Genomic DNA, 18,377 nt, shown 5'->3' on the forward strand with positions numbered 1-18,377 from the left:
AACTGTCATACTGCACCACCTTAAACACACTCCCAAAAGCTTAGAGTGCGTGCCGTTGATGCATTTATCGTTCATAAAAACACCCCCCTCTCACACTGATAAAAGTTGAATGCAAATTATTATTTCATTTCTCGTTTCGCACATCTCCCTTCCCCTTTGGCAGAGGTGGAGAAACTATAAAATAATCTTTCACTGTCTCCTTTGAAGGCCCTATCTTATGACCCTATATTATGACCCCCCAAGTCAAATCCATGCAGGTTTACAGAAACACTTAAAACCCATCAAATTGACTGAAGTCATTGGCTTGTAGTCAAAGGACAGACCACTCTTTTTGACATTCTTAGAAATGATGTATGCATTTGTGGAACGCACACTCCATATGCACCACATGTAAATGTTTAACACGGTAGAAAGCCATTAAACAGTGTGCAAATACAGTAAAACTGATGCTCATTATGATAGTGTGGAACAAGGTTTTAAAGGTGTTTGTTCAAGATATGAGAGCATGTAGCTATCTCACGATGTCTAATCCTGCAGTGTTCCGGGAGGCAACACTTTATGAATAGAAAATAAATTGTATGACGTTATATACGGGGCAATGGTAGAAATGTGCCGATGCTACTACACCGTTTATACTGTGGCATATCTGCAGCATGATTTAAAAATCCAATACACAGTGTATGTTGTTTGGTTATTTTTCCAGCAAAAATAGCTTTATTGTGATATACAGTATACCAGTGGTATCACTTTCCACTCCTATGTCATCTACAAATAGCAAAAAATGAAAAGTTTGTCCAATGAGAATTTATTCCTTGATGCTTACAAGCAAATCATGATGGCTGTTTAACAAAAAGTATGCCCGAAGCCCAGCTTGTTAACAGAAGCAGCACGTGCGTCTGAGCTCTAGATGCAAACCCTGTTAGGCCTTCAGAATTTCTATAGAATCCTGCAACAGTGCAAATTAATTGGCATCTAAAGTCAGATTATCCAATTCATCAGCCAATCAAATTGATTTATTTGTTCTTGGTTGGTGTGGTGTTTAGGAAATGTCATGGTCAAGACCTTCTAGCTGGCCTCGAGTGACATAATCACGCATTTAAGTGATATATATTATTCAAAGCGAAGAGTGCGAGATCAAGCTTACTATCGCCATTGAGAAAGAGATCCTTATGGTATAAAATACCTAAGATATTCTGCATGATCGTGTGATTATTTAATTTATTAAACAGGAAAGGAGGACTGATTTTCACCTCAAATAAATTGGTAAGTGCTTTTTGCATTATAGCAACATCTGAGATGTTCTATGTTTGAAGTGTGCTGCTTGAGCATTCAGTGTCGCGTTTCAAGTTTTGAAAAGTAATCGTGTACCCTGACGAAATGTTTTTTATTGCAAGCACCATTTAAATTGCAAATATTATTAGACAGCTTTTTCCTGGTATTATAGACCTCCTTGGTAGATTCCTATGAAAAAGAGGCACTCTGCTAATGACAAAGTTATCCAACCCGACACAGTAACACTGGCTCAGCCAATGGTGTGAGTTTATCCAATGGCTCAACCTAGCATGTACGTATACCATGGATTATAAAAAAAACATTTGTAAAGAGAGGCACCCCATTGTATGTTCCTTCAGTACTCTGTGTCCTCTCTCTCTAATTTTTCAGCGTTTTACTCCACAGTTATCTTCTTCTACTCCTGCTTCTCCATCTTCTCCTTTATCCCTCTCCTCATCTGTCCATATCCCTCTTGTCATGCTCTGCCACACTCTTTGTCTCCATCTCCTTCTCGCTATCTATTCCTCTCCATATCTCTCCGCACATCCCTTTCTCACTTTTCCATCCCCTTCTCCCAATCCTATCCCTGCATCTGCCCCACTCTCAGGAAATGGTTTCTTTCACAAAAGGGGGTGGGGGGTGGAAAAGGGGTTCATACTGTCCCAAACAAAGAGGTCAGTGTATGAATCCTCCAAAAATACAGCGGAGAAAAGGAAGGGCGATAATAATCAGACGCCTTCTCTCATCCGCCTCTCTCTCACACACACATTGCCTTTTTTCCCCTCTCCGTTACTCCATCGTTTTTTTTCTTCAGGCCTCTCTCCCTCAGAAATCCGGACACACCTAGATTCATGTATGTGTATTTTAACAAGGCGAGGTCAGAATGGTGGACTAGACTAGACAATTAGTTGAAGAGTTCCAAGAGTTTCCTGATTTAATTTTTATTTTTTAATTTTATTTTTATTCATTAATATTTTTTAGTTAGTAGGTTTTTAAAGAAATAATTCAACCCAAAATGTAAACTCTCTCATCATTTACTCACCCTCATGCCATGCCAGATGTGTATGACTTTGTTTCTTCTGCAGTGCACAATCAAAGATTTTTAGAAGAATATTTCAGCTCTGTATGTCCACACAATCCTAGTGAACACACATTTAAACTCCAAAAAGGCACATAAAAGTAATCCATAAGACTCAGGGGTTTTAATCCATATCTTCAGAAGCAATATGATAAGTGTGGGTGAGAAACATATCAATATTTAAGTCATCTTTTACTATGAATACTCCTCCCTGCGCAGGAGAGCAAGAATGCAAATCGCCAAAAACCAAAGAAGAATGTGAGAACAAAAGTGGAGATTTATAGTAAAACAGGACTTAAATATTGATCTGTTTCTCACACACACTTATCCTAATGCTTCAAAAAAACATGGATTTAACCACTGGACTCTTATGGATTACTATTCACTTGCATTGTGAGGAAGGTTTCCTCTCTCCTGTCTTTCTCTCCACCATAAATGCTGCAAATCCAAGTATGAATGGCAAACAGATGTTCACCGCACGCCTACATATACATTACATGGCTAAAAGTTTAAGGGCACCCTATTATCATACCCAAATGTGCTTGATGAACATTTAATTTTAAAACTATATCCATTAATAGGGAGTTGGTCCTCCCTTTGCTGCTATAACAACTTACACAGTTCTGTGAAGGCTTTACACTAAATGTTGGAACATGGCTGAAGGGATTTGTTCCCATTCAGACACAAGAGGCCATCAGTGAGGATGGGCTCGCAAGGGTGTTTTATTTCATCCTGAAGAGTTATGATTTGGGTTTTGTGCATACTAGTCAAGTTCTTCCACACCTCAGTAAATAATTTCTTTGTATACATTGTTTTGTGCACAGAGGAATTGTCACGCTGGAACAGAAAAGGTATGCTCTATTCTACTAAAAATGTTTGTCTAAAGAGATTGCTTGGCTATATGCTTGATTTTGGGTTTGGCTAAAATAGACAAATGTGTTAAGGTGGTTTCTACTTACTGTTGCCCATGGAGTGTAGCTCAAGTGATCGAGTTTTAAATCTCTTTGTCGTTTCTTGTTACTTTTCCCCCTATTTTTCATTGCATTTGTTATTGATCCATTGCTCCACCAACACCACCTTTTGATGTGTCAAACATGTCCCCAACATTTTAGTACAACAGTGTCATCCATGTGCTGAGAGCAGAGTACAGTCCAAAGAGTGGTTACAGGTGCCAATGTGTGATACTCCCAATTGAACTCCTATTTGAAGCTTGACTTTCTTCCCCTTTTATCATTCTGCAGATAATTGAGAGGGGCAATAATTAAATGTATTCATGCATTCTTTTCAGGGAAAAGCATGTGTACCGAGGGGTGACTCTGTGAGATCACTCTACTGACAGATGTAGATAAACCAGAGATTGGACTAAGGGTAAACAAACCCTGTTGGAGCAAGAAAGAAGGATGAGTGTGAGAAAAAGGGAAAGATGAAGGCACTCACCTTCATGTGTCCTTTGTAGGGTGGCAGAGGGGGAAAGGGGAGCGGGGGACTACCCCCCAAAAAGTGTGATGGAGAGCACTGGGTGGCAGGGCTTATCGGAGCAGTTCTCCTGGAGAGATTATTGGGGGATTAGTTGGGATGCTTGTTTCTAAAACATGATGAAAAGGCGCTTGGTGCATGATAACGCTTTGAACTCCCCACCCGCTCCTGCTACTATCGTGCCTTAAGGCAGCATTCCACGAAACTAAGTGGAAAGAACAATAGCGATGTAGAAGTGGGAGACTTCCTGCACATGCTCGTGTCTAGTGTAAGATTTTCTTTCCCACACCAAAGTATGACTGACTGTTGTGCTCATATCAGTATGAAAACTAGGCTATTCATGGTATCAATGGCATGTATACATTACAAGGAATGGTCCATCAAGCTGTCAGATAAAAATATATGCAAAATATAACAAGAAATTAGATTGCCTGCAAAGATAACTATGGGAGATGATATGAGATGATAATGTGCAAACAAAAATCTCACACCATGTCTTCAAGGAATAGTTCAACCAAGAATGATAATTCTGCCATCATTTACCATAAGGTTTCCAAAGTAACCAAAGTTTCCAGCGACAAACAATTTGTCAGTCCTCACTGAATGCTGCTACGCAAACTGAAACAATTACAGCCAATGAGAACATGCAGTAATGAGAAGTTTACATACACCCTAGCCAAATACATTTAAACTCAGTTTTTAATAATTCCTGATATTGAATCGATGAAAACATTCCCTGTCTTAGGTCAGTTAGGATCACTAATTTATTTTAGGAATGTGAAATGTCAGAATAATAGTAGAGAGAATGATTTATTTCAGCTTTTATTTCTTACATCACATTCCCATGGGTCAGAAGTTTACATACACTTTGTTAGTATTTGGTAGCATTGCTTGTAAATTGTTTAACTTGGGTCAAATGTTTTGGGTAGCCTTCCACAAGTTTCTCACAATAGGTTGCTGGAATTTTGGCCCGTTTCTCCAGACAGAACTAGTGTAATGGAGTCAGGCTTGTAAGCCTCCTTGCTCACACACGCTTTTTCAGTTCTGCCCACACATTTTCTGTTGGATTGAGGTCAGATCTTTGTGATGGCCACTGCTCTAACAATAAATAATTCCAATTGAACATGGATTGGATCTGTTGAACACATGACAGGAGAACATTTTAAAGACAGCCAGCCTCAATGAAAGATAAAAATAAGATTAAAATAAGATTAAAAAACAAATACACTGTAATGGATAATGGATATTGGCAGACCGGAAGTGGGCACCAATTGCTCACAAAGCACTGACAGAAGCCCTGACAGAAGCACTGAAATGCCAACTATATTTTAAAACAAAACATTTTAAGGTTGAGTAATTGGGCAAGAAAACCATTTTGCGATTTTAATCTTAACTAAATAAATTATGCAGCCTTAATGGATACCATACCAATATCTCAGAAGTCAAAAGAAGTAATAGCATTTTGGATGGTTTCCCTCATTATGTATAGGTATGTGCTGCTTTCAAAACTGTTACGTCTGTAATGCCAGATAGTCCTCATAAAGATATAAATATTTCTGGATTGCGCATTTGATTTTACAGAGTTTTTGCAAAGTGTGTTGATAATTAATTATAATTTAACCATGAGTTTTTATATTGGTGTTTTGATGCTTATAACCAATAACCGGTAAATAATTGGCCGATAAATATCAGTGGACGATGCATCCCTAATGTACGGTTATAAGGAGTGTGATTTTGGACCAGTGAGATTTCACACCCAGTGTGGCGCCAGAGAAATAGAATCCACGCGATCGACAAAATGTCTGTTCACTCGTCGAAGTTTATATCTGGTCAGAACACAGAATGGGGCCATTAAAGGACATTGGTTGTCTGTGTAAAAGGTTTGTGTTAAGCACAGTACAACTACAATAACAATAAGATAAACAACACCAATGTTATGCCAAGAAATATAGCTTTAGTGTGACTGTAAACTGTTTACGGTAAATTAATCATGGCTTGCATATGAATAACAAGCACGCATACAGTATATTGGCTATTTTACAACAGTTTCAAATGTGGCTTGTCCAATCATATTACAGAGCTGGAACGATACATTTCATAAAAAGATAATCTGAGACTAAACCGAAGATTAACAAAGCAGTCAATTTAATGATGACACCTGGGCACACTGAGATGTGTGATCATACTGTATAAACCTATGATATCTTTAGGTTATCAAGAAGGTATTCAAATAGATAGGACAAGTAATGGGTTTTCAGTAAAAATGCAAATAGTATGATTTACATAAAACACAACCTGGTGAAAGTGATCAATAAAAAAGGATCTGTGAAAACAAGGAAGTTTCATGATCAGGTTTTATTTCCCTAAACGAAAACCCCATAGCTCTTTCATGTGTTACATGTTATGATAAACAAATAATGAAACAGACTTGACAAATGTACTTCTGGCCAAAACCGTTAAAATAGATTAGGTGGGGAAAACAATAAATTTTGTGTCTCAGTATGTTTCCATTCATGATCCAGTAGTCCCTTTGTGTTTTTTAGTGGACCCGTTACACAATTAATATCTTATCTTTGCAGGGCAATTTGCAGAGTGAGGACAAAGCATACATGTGTGGCAGGTGTGCCAGGCCTGCCTGTTGGGTATCTTATGCCACAAGATCAAAGAGCCAAAGAGTTACAAATCTAAGGGGTGTTCAAACTGAAAACAATTTGCAATGGGAAATCCTTAATTTTCAGTAAAACTTGGTGATTTGAGACAGTGGTTTGAGAAGCTTGCATAATCCATAACCTGACACAGATACAGCAGTCGAGTAGGAAAGCTTACACAGAGTGGTTCAGCGACCTTCAGACATTTTACTACTGTGCCTTAAGAAAAAGCACTTCAGCAGTTGTAAGAAGTTGGTACTGTAGGACTGCAATTAGTGTACTTTGGGTATCTAAAAAGGAATCTTAAATGTGAAATGTGTCATTTCTATGCCACTAATGTCACCAAATGGAATAGAGCACAACATTTGCTGCTCGTTTTTTAAGCTGCCTTGTATATGAATTATTTTTCCCATTCATTTCTTCCATAGGGATTTCATTCAAGATTTCAAAGCCAAGAAACAAACCAACCAGCTCTGAGGTGAATCACTACATTAATGCAAACTTGATTTGAAGCAAAAAAGGTTTTGAAAATCGGACAAATAGACAAAGGTACATGGCTGCATACTTAACGTATTTCATGAGGGAATGAACGGCAATCCTATGAAACATTGCAATGACAATCAAATTCAGTATGTTTTTGAAAACGTAAAAGACTCAAATGTTCACAAACAGCCAAATCTGCCTTGACGCAACATATTTCAAACCTAAAAGCCTTTACAATCAAGTCCATTTAAGTCTCTTTATGGCAGGGAGACTAAAACATACACAAGCGCAGCCATGACAAGACGGACCCTGTCGCCCGGTGACCCCAGAAGCTCCAGACTCCGGAGGATGTAAAGGGATGGCGAGAGATGCAGTAGGAATGTGAGATTCGACACACTATCTCCGCCAAATACATATCCTTCGGCGAAGAGATAGCGGCGCGAGAGCAAACGCAATAGAATGCGAATGTGAAAATTCTGAGCCTAAAATCATCAACAAAGCCCAGTCTCGATAACAAGATTTAAAAAAAGAAAAAGAGGGAGAGGGAGAGAGGAAGGGAGAGAGATTAGGAGGAGGTGAAGGAAAGGTGCAGGGATGGGAGGGAGCGCAGAGAGCGCAGCCTTAGAAATTCTCATAATAAATGAAATCTTAGAAATGAGAGCCTATCAAGTAGAAATCAATCACTGGGGGTTTGTTGTCCAGGAGGATGGCGCCATGCTGAGATAAAAGAGAAGCGTCTGTCTGGAGGGTGGGGGAAGCAGGCAATCTCATGCCGGAATGGCTGAGCGCAGTTTAGGGGAAAAAGATGACACTCGCTCAAGACATGAACAGCCATTTGCATACACCCATACTCCCGTAGATTATTCCTCACTTTAAATAGACGAGAGAGAGCAGACATCCACCCATTTATCCTCAATTTAATAGGTTAGCCATGGGGAGCGAGTGATAAATGCTTGTGTTTCCATTTCCATTCACACTAAACATGTATTTCATAAACTGCGCATGCTGTCTTGATCTCAATCGGTTTATAATGACTGGCAAAAGATTAGTTTGTCCAAAAATGAAAATTTGGTCATTTACCCACCCTCATGTTTTTCTAAACACATATGACTTTCTTTCTTCTGTAGAACACAAAAGAAGAGATTGGGCACAATGTTTGATCTCAGTCATATTTAACTTTCATTGCATCTTTTTTTTTAATCACAGTGAAAGTGAACGGTAATTGAAACTAAACATGCCGACTAACACCTTTTGTGTTCAAGTAAGTCAAGGTTTGGAACAATATGATGTTGAGTAAGTGATAGCAGAATCACATTTTTTGGTGAGCTATCACTTTAAAGCTTGCATTTGTTTTGTTTAGCAACATATGCATCAATCTTCTGTGAAAATCAGCCAAGTGAAGAACTTAGCCTGTGTGTAAAAGTGTGTATGGGTCTGTGTGTTAGCGAGTGTTATCTTTGAAATGTTCGAAAACATGGCCTTAGCCAGGAAACCTCTCCCAGACCTCACATCACATGATCAGACTGACCTCCAGCACATGCCTGAAGGAAGAGTGTGTGTCTTCCTGATGGACTTATACTATGATATAACACAAAGCTCTTTATACAAATACAGTGACCCTGGCAAAGTGATCACTGCAACTCAAGAGTTATCAATGTAACATTTAAAAACAGAACAACGGAAAACAGAGTATACTCTTACAAAAAATACTGTGGTGGTACCATGGTATAGTTATGGTATCAGATGGGAATACCATGGTACTTAGATATACAACTGAATATCATGGCACTACTGATTACTTATATCACATCCATTCTCATATGAATGATATTCACATACAATGATATTTGTATGGTACTTCAAAGAACACAATGGCATTGCCATAATGGAAGTATCTTAAATCCACTGTATTCCCATGGTACCATGTCTAAAATAAGATGTTAATTCCATAACAGATTTTTGTTAACATAATGTTAGAACTAAGATAGGAATCTAAACCAAATGTCCCCATAACTTGATCATTGACCCCCACGTATTCTCCCGCTTACCTCACTGGCTACTCCATCAGTGGGCTCCTCTGATTGGATGCTGCCAGAAAACGGACCCCACACAGTGTCAGCTGACAGGTCCCTGAGGGTCAGGACCTTGAGGTCATCAGCACCCTTACTCAGCATCAGATTATCTATTTACACACAGACACAAAGAGGGCGAAACGGTGTAAATATATCATAACATATCAGAAAAACAATTCTAGATTTCTTATAACCTCTAACCACATGTATTAAACCCTGGCACATAACCCACCCTGCATCATCTGTGCAGAGGAGCTGTGGTATTACTTTTCTAAGCATTTGGAATTTTGCTTGGTGGATGATAAAACAGGTAAAAAATTAAAATAAAAAAAGTTTTTTTTTTGTGTGATTAAAAATCTATTAAACAAAACAAAGCAAAACATAAACAAACAGAATCAATATTTAACCCCCACTATATATAATTATTAATATTAATACATAATTTGGGGTTCAGCCATATGTGCGAGACAACATTTAAATAAATGTCCGAATTAAACACAGGTTAGTTTGATAGAAAGGCTTTGCAATGGGGAAATAGGGGCAAGAACTTCCTGTTCAATAGAAAACCAAATATGTCTGAGACCAAATGCATAGTAATAAAACAAAATCTTGGTTAGGCCTAGCCCACCTTTGTCAATCGGCCGGTGTAATTTATTGAAGTGCAATCTGGGACATCTAATTCATTTTAATAACATTAACCTTCCCAATCATAGATAAATGTAATTAAGCCCACATCGCTTGAAACCCTTTTTATTAAGGGGTCAAATTAACCATAGCTAAATCAGACAAATTTGCTGAGAATAAAATGCCCAAATACGGCTGAAAAGTGCCTGGCCAGTACGCTGTCAGAGCCAAAGCTTTGCATTTAGACCAATTGACTCTGTAATCTGAGAAATTAAAAAAGGAATGAATAATTCTGTGGAGGCAAGGCATAGATCTAGTGGGAGACAAATGATAAACTTTTGCTTTATGCAGATTATATTTTATGTACCATACTTCCCACCACCACCTCTGGAAAATCATCTTCCTTTCTTATCTTGGCTGCTAATGGTTCCAGAGCAAGGCTGAACATTAATGGGGAAAGAGGGAAACCCTGACGGGTGCACCTATCCAGAGTAAAATATTCTGAAATTAATCTATTTGTTTGTACCGCCACTACCAGGTGTCTATAAAGTAACTTAATCCATCCGATTAAAGTATTCCCAAACCCATATATTTCCAAAATCTTAAAAAGATAATCCCATTTTACCATATCAAATGCCTTTTTGGCATCAGTTGAGATGGCAGCGACCAGAGACTGATCATTCACCACTGAATGTGCTCCAAATAAACTCCACCAGATCTATATGAATAAGAGATGTCATAACTTTGCTTAATCGGTTAGCCAGATTTTTTGACAATATTGTAACATCTAGCTGGATCAGGGAATTTGGATGGTAACTCTTACACGCGCTTGGATCTTTGTCCATTTTAAGAATCAGACTGATCCGGGCTTGTGTCATGGTTGGCGGAATATTTCCATTCTTTATTGATTTTGTATAAACTTCTAGCAAAAGTGGAGCCAATTCTGTAGCATAAGATCTAAAACATTCAGTGGCAAAGACATCTGGCCCCGGAGCCTTGCCTGTAGGCAAGGCCTCAATTACCTCGCCAAGCTCCTCCAAAGTTATCTCAGAATCAAGAGAAGTTATTTGCTTTAGGAAGTTCTAATGGTTCCACAAAGAATGTAATATCTTCATCAGTAGACGAAGACTTGAAACTATAAAGATCAAGATAAAATTGTTTAAAAGCATTATAAATATCAATGGCAGAGGTAAATAATTTCACCACAAGCAGATTTCTTTAGAAAAAGACTCTCTCTGGTTTATATCTCTAGACAAAAGATTCCCTGCTTTGTCCCCCGAGTCATTGTATGACTATCTTGCCCTGAATAGCCAAAACTCCACCTTTCGGACAAAATAGTATTATATTTATATTTATTATATTATATCTGTATTTCAATCGGATACATTTTCTGAGGCCATCAGAAGACATTCGGCAACATTTGAATTGTAGATTCTTAACAGTGTAATGACTCCCCTGCTCTTACTTGAGCCTGCACTAAAGAAAACGTGTCCACACCATATCTTCCCAAATATTTTAGCTTCCTGATGGGAAAGATTTGTTTCTTGAAGAAACACAATATCATATTTCTTACGTTTAAGAAAATAAATAACCTTCCTTCTTTTTATGGGGTGCCCAAACCCATAAAACATTCCACGTGGAGAGAGACAATCCGCTCATATTAACATTTGAAATTTTGTGCACATAAGTGTCTTTTAATGTCTCCAGAGCCTGAGGATTTTGACTTCTTTGTCATATTGTCTTCATAAAACAGTTGTGGAAAAGGGTGTATAGAATCTCACCAGTTTATGACACAAAAAGTATTAAAAACTAGCAAAGTGCGCCGTTCATTCGCCCAACCCTCGCATTGCACCACATAACTCCCATCTAAACTTACATTGAACAAGGGACACAAGCCATATCTAGGGATATCAAAGAGATATATAGGTGTAATCTTTTGGCCAGTAAGCAACCAGCCAGAACACCCAGGTAACCACATAGCAACATGCTAAGACCACTCAGAATACCTAAGTATCCACAAAGAAACACTCTGGCAACCATGCACACCACCCTAGCATTGTGGCAGCACTCACATTTTCTTAAAAAAAATAAAATAAAAATAAATCTAGTTGAGTCTAACAATAATTTGTTTCATAACCACTAGAGGGAGTTTGCTGCTGACTGAGCATTGACACTGGACCAAAATATGGAGAACTTTTGAGAGAGAGATAGGTGCAGAAAAGTTATGGGCATCAAGGCTTTGGTAAGTCAAATGCAGGCCTGACACAGGCTCCACAAATAAAGATATCACACAGCTGACACAGAACCCAACCGTTCACTAAATATACCGTATAAGATATACAGTACACGTGAATATCGTGAACCAATATTTGTGCATTTTGTGAAATTATGTATTTTTATGATTAGAGATCTTGGGGTAGACAACATATACATTTTTTTTAGAATGAAAACAAGGTGGTGAGGGACAGACGTACAGTCTTTTCAATGGGATGTACACTGTAATACCTTTGTGTTGATTGCTCACCTGACAAAATATTTAAATTAAGCAATGACAAAAAATTCCAGTAAACAAAAATTCTTCACGAGTCATGACCTTTTTTCTAAAAAATACATAAATGTATAAAAAATAATGATATGCCATCTTCTGCACTACTACATCCTAACTACAGTAGGTCATTATCCCAGAAGGGGCTCTATGTTGATGTTGACCTGCAGTGGTGCTCTAGTCAGTTCCTACATCTCCATCCCTATGCAGTTCTGCTTAACTACTCCTTTACTGTCCACCCCCCTCACTTTTGGGGGTCGGGCTTAAGTGCTGGGACAGTTAACAGTGTTTGTCTAACACTCTCCATGTCAAAACACTCATCTATCTTCTCTATATCTATCCCCACCAGAGAACAACAGACAGACGCTGATAAAATAGCTTTCCCACAGCCAAGACGTGGAGCGGGGGAGGGTGTGTGGGAGTGAGCAAGGGTAGAAAGAGAAGGGTACATATGTGCAATGGGAAAGTTCAACAAGGGGACATATACTGGATGGAAACCCAGCACAAAGACTGAAAGAGGCTCAACAGTAAACAGTCTTCATTGCTCCATGAAAGTATTAGTTATAAATAAGCAGGGAGAAAAAAAGAATGTTTTGCCACACCTGCAAATTTTTCCTGTGTCATGATAAATAGAGTCCACCTGCTAAATAGAGTCCCCATGGGATGCCTGTAATGCCTGAGCAAAAACCTATCATGTTATCATGATAGCATGTCATTGGAGTTTGCTGGAGTTCAGCAAACTGAAAAACACAAACAACACATCTTTAATTTCACAATCTATAACTTCAGTTATATACTATTATGTGTAACTTAAGGTTTAAAAGACATTAAATGTAGTATTTACAAAGTTATATAGATTTGAAAGGATTTCTACTCAAGCAGTGAATATAGTACCCATTAATAGGTCCGTCAGACAATAGAATTGCTGTGACGTCAGAGAGAGACCAGATTTTCAGGGGGGACTCGATTTCTCATGACACCAGCCATAAATATTTCTAAGCAACCATTAAACAGTATTTTGCACTATAATTATTCTTTTCTAATCTATTTTGTCCCTAGCACAATGGAACTGTTTAGCTTTTAAATATTTGCATATTGCATATATCCTTAGATATCTGTGACAAACAGCGCAGGTCATTGTATCACTCGCAGTTTCATATATCACATTTTAGTTTCAGTGCACCTGTCACAAATATAAAGAAACATTGTGATTTCTGTTTTGGTGACTAAATGCAAGGAACATGCCAAAAACAGTGCATTCAGAAAGTATTGATATCCTTAATTTTTTCACATTTTGTTATGTGAATATGCCTTATGCTAAAATGCTTTAAATTATTATTATTTTTTTCACATCAATCTACACAACAAAGAAAAAGCCAGATTTTGGATGACTTTGAAAATGTATTAAAAAGAAAATAATTATAATAAGACATTAACATAAGCATTCAGACCCTTTACTATGACACTTAGAATTTAGGTGCATCCCATTTCTCTCGGATCATCTTTGAGATGTTTCTACACTTTGAGTGGAGCTCACCAGTGGCAAATTCAATTGATTGGACATGATTTGGAAAGGCACATACCTGTCTATATATGGCCTCACAGCTGAAAATTCATATCAGAGCAAAAACCAAGCCATGAGGTCAAAGAAACTGCCTGCAGAGTTCAGAGACAGGACTGTATCGAGGCACATTTGGCTGCATTGAAGGTTCCAAAGAGCACAGTGGCCTTTATAATTCTTAAATGAAGTCTGGAACAACCAGGACTCTTCCTAGAGCTGGCCGCCCCGGCCAAACTGAGCAATCGAGAGAGAAGGGCCACATGATCTCTGGAGCTCAACCAGAGTGACCAAGAACCCAGTGGTCACTCTGGTTGAGCTCCAGAGATCATGTGTGGAGATGGGAGAAACTTCTGAAAATCACTGCAAAATGCCACCGATCTGGGCTTTATGGCAGAGTGGCCAGACGGAAGCCTCTCCTCCAAGCATCATATCTGAAGGAAACCAGGTACTGCTCATCATCTGTGCAATACCATCCCAATGGTGAAGCATGGTGGAGGTAGCTGTGAGGGTACTGTGAGGGTGTTTTTCAGTGGCAGGGTTGAAGGAAAGCGGAACGCAGGAAAAATATATAGATTGTTTTTGGGAGGTGAACTAAACCATATATCAGTGTTTCCCAATCACTGTGCCGTGGCACACTAGTGTGCCATGAAAGACTGTCAGGTGTGCTGTAGAAAATTATAAAATTCCACAAAATAAATAAATGCATGAAAATTATAATGAAAAATTATTTCAGGGATCCAAATTCCTCACCTTTCAAGAAATTTGCCATTTTGAAACCATAATCGGTCACTTTTGTAATTGTGAAGAGCAATGATTAATGTGCAAATGTGACTGATATTTATACACGCTAAAGGTCTTTCGCATGACTCATGTCAGCGCTGCAGAATATAATGAAGTCTATTAAGAGACGCCACTTTACACCAAAGTGTTTTTCTCACACACGTTTTTGCTTCACCAATAATGTCTTTGAGAGTATTAAGAAACAAGAAATATTTTAAAACTGTCCACATTTGTGAAGAGACATTGAATGTCTCATAATTTCTTTTAATTAAATATTACCTTATCATTTACAAATATCAGAGACCCCAGTTATTGAACTAATTTCAATGCACCTAGAAAACGCTTAGAACTAAACACAAACAAGTTATTTTATTACTTTCTGCTATCAAAGCAACTGCTAGCTTATTTTCTCTCTTCTAAATAGATGTTTTCAATGTTTATTCTGCACACCTCCTTCTTTTTTGCATGGCAAACTCGTAAAATCACCCCTCTGTGACGCTTTCTGCAAATCTTGACATGTGGAGGGCGATCCGGCACTTGACTCTGGCATTGAACGGAGCATTGACGCCTCGACTCAAATCATGTGAATGGACTTTACAATGAAAGAACATTATTGAAACTCAAAATGATTATTATTTGTATATTATTGTGATCTTTTCTGATAAAAGCCATGCTCAGTAGTTTAAATAGGCTACTGTAGGAAAATGATACAATAGATCTGCTTTGTGTTTACAATTCTTATACTGAAGTCATTCGATTTGTAGCCATGCAAGCTTTAATAAAGGAGAAGGTAAGGACGTTATTGAAACTCGCTATTATTGGAAGAAAAATAATGCTCAGACTGAAGGAAGACTAGAGATCTGCTTTGTCCTTTAAATGGTAAACACTCTTGGTAGATTTTGGTCATGAATAACTCAAAATGATTCACTGACTCACTAATAGCACATAAGATGCTCATTTGTTGCCACCTAGTGACATTTCCAGAAGGGGTCACTGAACTAATCAGTTAATAAAATTTAACAAATTTGTGAAACAGAAGCAAGCCTCACCAAAATACTCTTTATTTTGCAGCTAATTCTGCACAATTTTAAACTTGAATAAACTTTAATAACTAAAATAGTTGGAATTGGTGCTTTCTGCTTATTCTTTAAAAAAAAATATCCCCAGAAATAATGTTTGTGGACCAGTGATTGTCTTAACCTTTTTCACCCCTCATGAGTTCAGATCCCTGTCAATTGTTGTGGCATTCCAAGAACAAATATACAAATTAGAAAAGCAGCACATTTGTTTTTTATTTTTTTATTACCCATTTAGCGCTCTTGCCACATGTGACCTCACACAGCGTAGCCTACCTATGTGACTTGTTTATTTTTTTATTTTTTTTTGCATTGCCGAATTTCAAACATTCAATCAAGTAAACACGCTACTATCAAAAAAAATTTTTAGGTTAGGCTATGTGGGATAGCGGTGTGCCGTAGAAATATTTAGTCATAAAAAGTGTGCTGTGGCAGAAAAAAGGTTGGGAAACTCTGCCTTATATGTTGCAGTTCTCAATAAATGTACAAGCAAACTGTTATAATTTACTCACCAAAGCAAAATTATGGACACTGCAGTCCAATTTTGGACCTTGAAGTTAGTCAGTGATGGGTAAGGTTTGTCAATAGTAAAAAGAAGCTGGGCTCCTATCAGTGGTCTGATGTCCAGCATGCGTTCTGCCTTTCTGTCTCTCCACAGCAAAGAGCCGATGACTCCTAACTGTGTCCCCTAATTGAAGCCAAACATCTGTACCCAGCCTGACCCCTCATATGACCCAACCTTGCCGATACAGCAGCCATTATTACCAATAAACAACTGTAAAATAGCATTGAAATAATTCCAACATAAGCAATTCTATCTGTTGAGTAGTTATATTACTGTCAACAGATAGATGTCTTCAAAAGTAAAATCTCAGATGTTTTGACAAGTTAACAATATAATCTCAATGGGGAATCTCCTGAAAACATGTCTAGTTTGCGTTTCATTCTAAAATCAATTTTTTTAATTGTTATTATTAACAAAACAGTATTGTAATACAATGATTAAAACAAATCTGCATAAATTAAATGCAATACAGTAAATACTACCATGATTTATAATTACCTAACAGTTTAAATAATATATTATAGATTTATAATATAGACAATGGGGTTATAAAGCATATACTTCTTATTATTAAAATGTTTTCATGTTGATTTTGGATGAAATTTGATCCAGACTTATTGTTTGAAAGTTTTGTGAGGTTTACTCAAATGTGGCCCTTCCCAACATAAAGTGGTTAAAGTATGTAACTACTGAAACGTTTTACCTTTCTGATGAGCTAAATTGTTTTCAGGGGTCTCTGGCGGACAATTCACAATTCCGGCCCTCGCGAATAACCCCCAAAAAACAACTCTCCAAAGACCAACAAGTCTTATCTTTAAAACCCCAACATTTTCCCACACAATACACTAACAACAACTCTGACGCTGCCCTTTGGTTGGGCCACAGCAACTCCCCTACAATAAGGCCATCAGCCTTATAGATAGCACTGTGTGACCGGTTCCCAAAAACGTACGGCCGTCTTATTGATAGTGATGCGTCCACACAGCTCTTATCAATACCACTCCACACTGGCAATGTCTAAACAGCATTTTATTAATATGCCTGCCTCCACAGACATCAATGAATTCACCAGTCTGCTTTATAAAAATAAATCACCCCATCATTAAAGCACCACCTTTAGCCATTACACAAGTACGAAGAAAGAAAGAAAGATAAAACCTGGCTTGCACAATTTGTCACAAATATGCAAGAAAACAAAAACGGCTAAACAATCACAATTTAAAAGGGACAAATGAACATTTAAAAAAAGAATAATTTGAAAAACATAAATTTTTTTCAATTCAACCACAATTTGCAGTTGTGGCAAAAAGTTACATTTCCACCCTGTGGACATAAACTGTAAGAGAATAGAGAGTGTAGATGAGTAACATGGTAAGAGTAGAGAAATGGTAGGGAAGCTGTTTTCAACCGCATTTAAAATGTAAGGGAACAGTGTGGTAAATACACTGAAGGCAACATAAATCACTTCCTGGTGAGCGTTGTGAGAAGTTGTTTTCCCAATTTACATGCCCGCATACTTGCCTCTGCGAAGGGTTATAACTCAGCTAAACACAACAAAAAAACCTTGTGGGATCCAAAATTTCCATTTTATAACGGCCATTTTTTTAATGATTGTATTTGTGCATCACTTACTCCTTCATGCCTCACTGATGGTATAAGATTGTTGTGGCTGAAAGAGGTTTTGGATTACTATGACAGTTCTGTTCGTTAGGCCTATGATTAGTGAGACAAAGGCATGTTGGTGGATATAAAACCAGATTAGCTCTACTACCAAACTGCCAGATGAGAGGAAAAATAAATAATTATATGCTGCTTCCAGTCAAAAGCAGTTAAGAAAAGTGTCTATAATGCAGCCACACTCAGGAAAAAAGGAAATTTGCTAAACCAGGCACTGTGCACTTATATAGAGTTGTGCCATGTGTATTTATAAAAGGAATTGTCATTCTTTTTACTACAATTACATTTAGTGCAAAAAACATTTTATAGAATGTGCCAGATAAAAAAAACATCAGCGTGATTTGCGTTGTTCTATTAAAGTCGGCTATTGCTGTCCACTATAAGTATAGCATACATTTTTTTTATTTATCCATTGTTATTACATAAACTGCCTCGTGAGTAACAGCCTCAATCTTAATAACCAATTTAGCTGTACAACCTTATCAGACATGTTTCTGAAAATACATTCAAAATCAGTTTA

At 37.7% G+C, this 18,377-nt stretch overlaps 1 protein-coding gene across 1 annotated transcript in view; it reads right to left on the reverse strand.

Annotated features, from left to right (window-relative positions):
• The window catches only part of LOC127622671 (zinc finger protein ZFPM1-like), a 125,155-nt gene that overhangs the window by 10,811 nt on the left and 95,967 nt on the right, over nucleotides 1-18,377 (reverse strand). The window contains exon 4 of the mRNA XM_052096695.1: nucleotides 9,006-9,139. Within this exon, the coding sequence (XP_051952655.1) occupies nucleotides 9,006-9,139 (134 nt within the window). The remainder of the gene's footprint in view (nucleotides 1-9,005; nucleotides 9,140-18,377) is intronic.

This window comes from Xyrauchen texanus, chromosome 29, assembly GCF_025860055.1.
Source record: "Xyrauchen texanus isolate HMW12.3.18 chromosome 29, RBS_HiC_50CHRs, whole genome shotgun sequence".
Lineage (NCBI taxonomy): Eukaryota > Metazoa > Chordata > Actinopteri > Cypriniformes > Catostomidae > Xyrauchen > Xyrauchen texanus.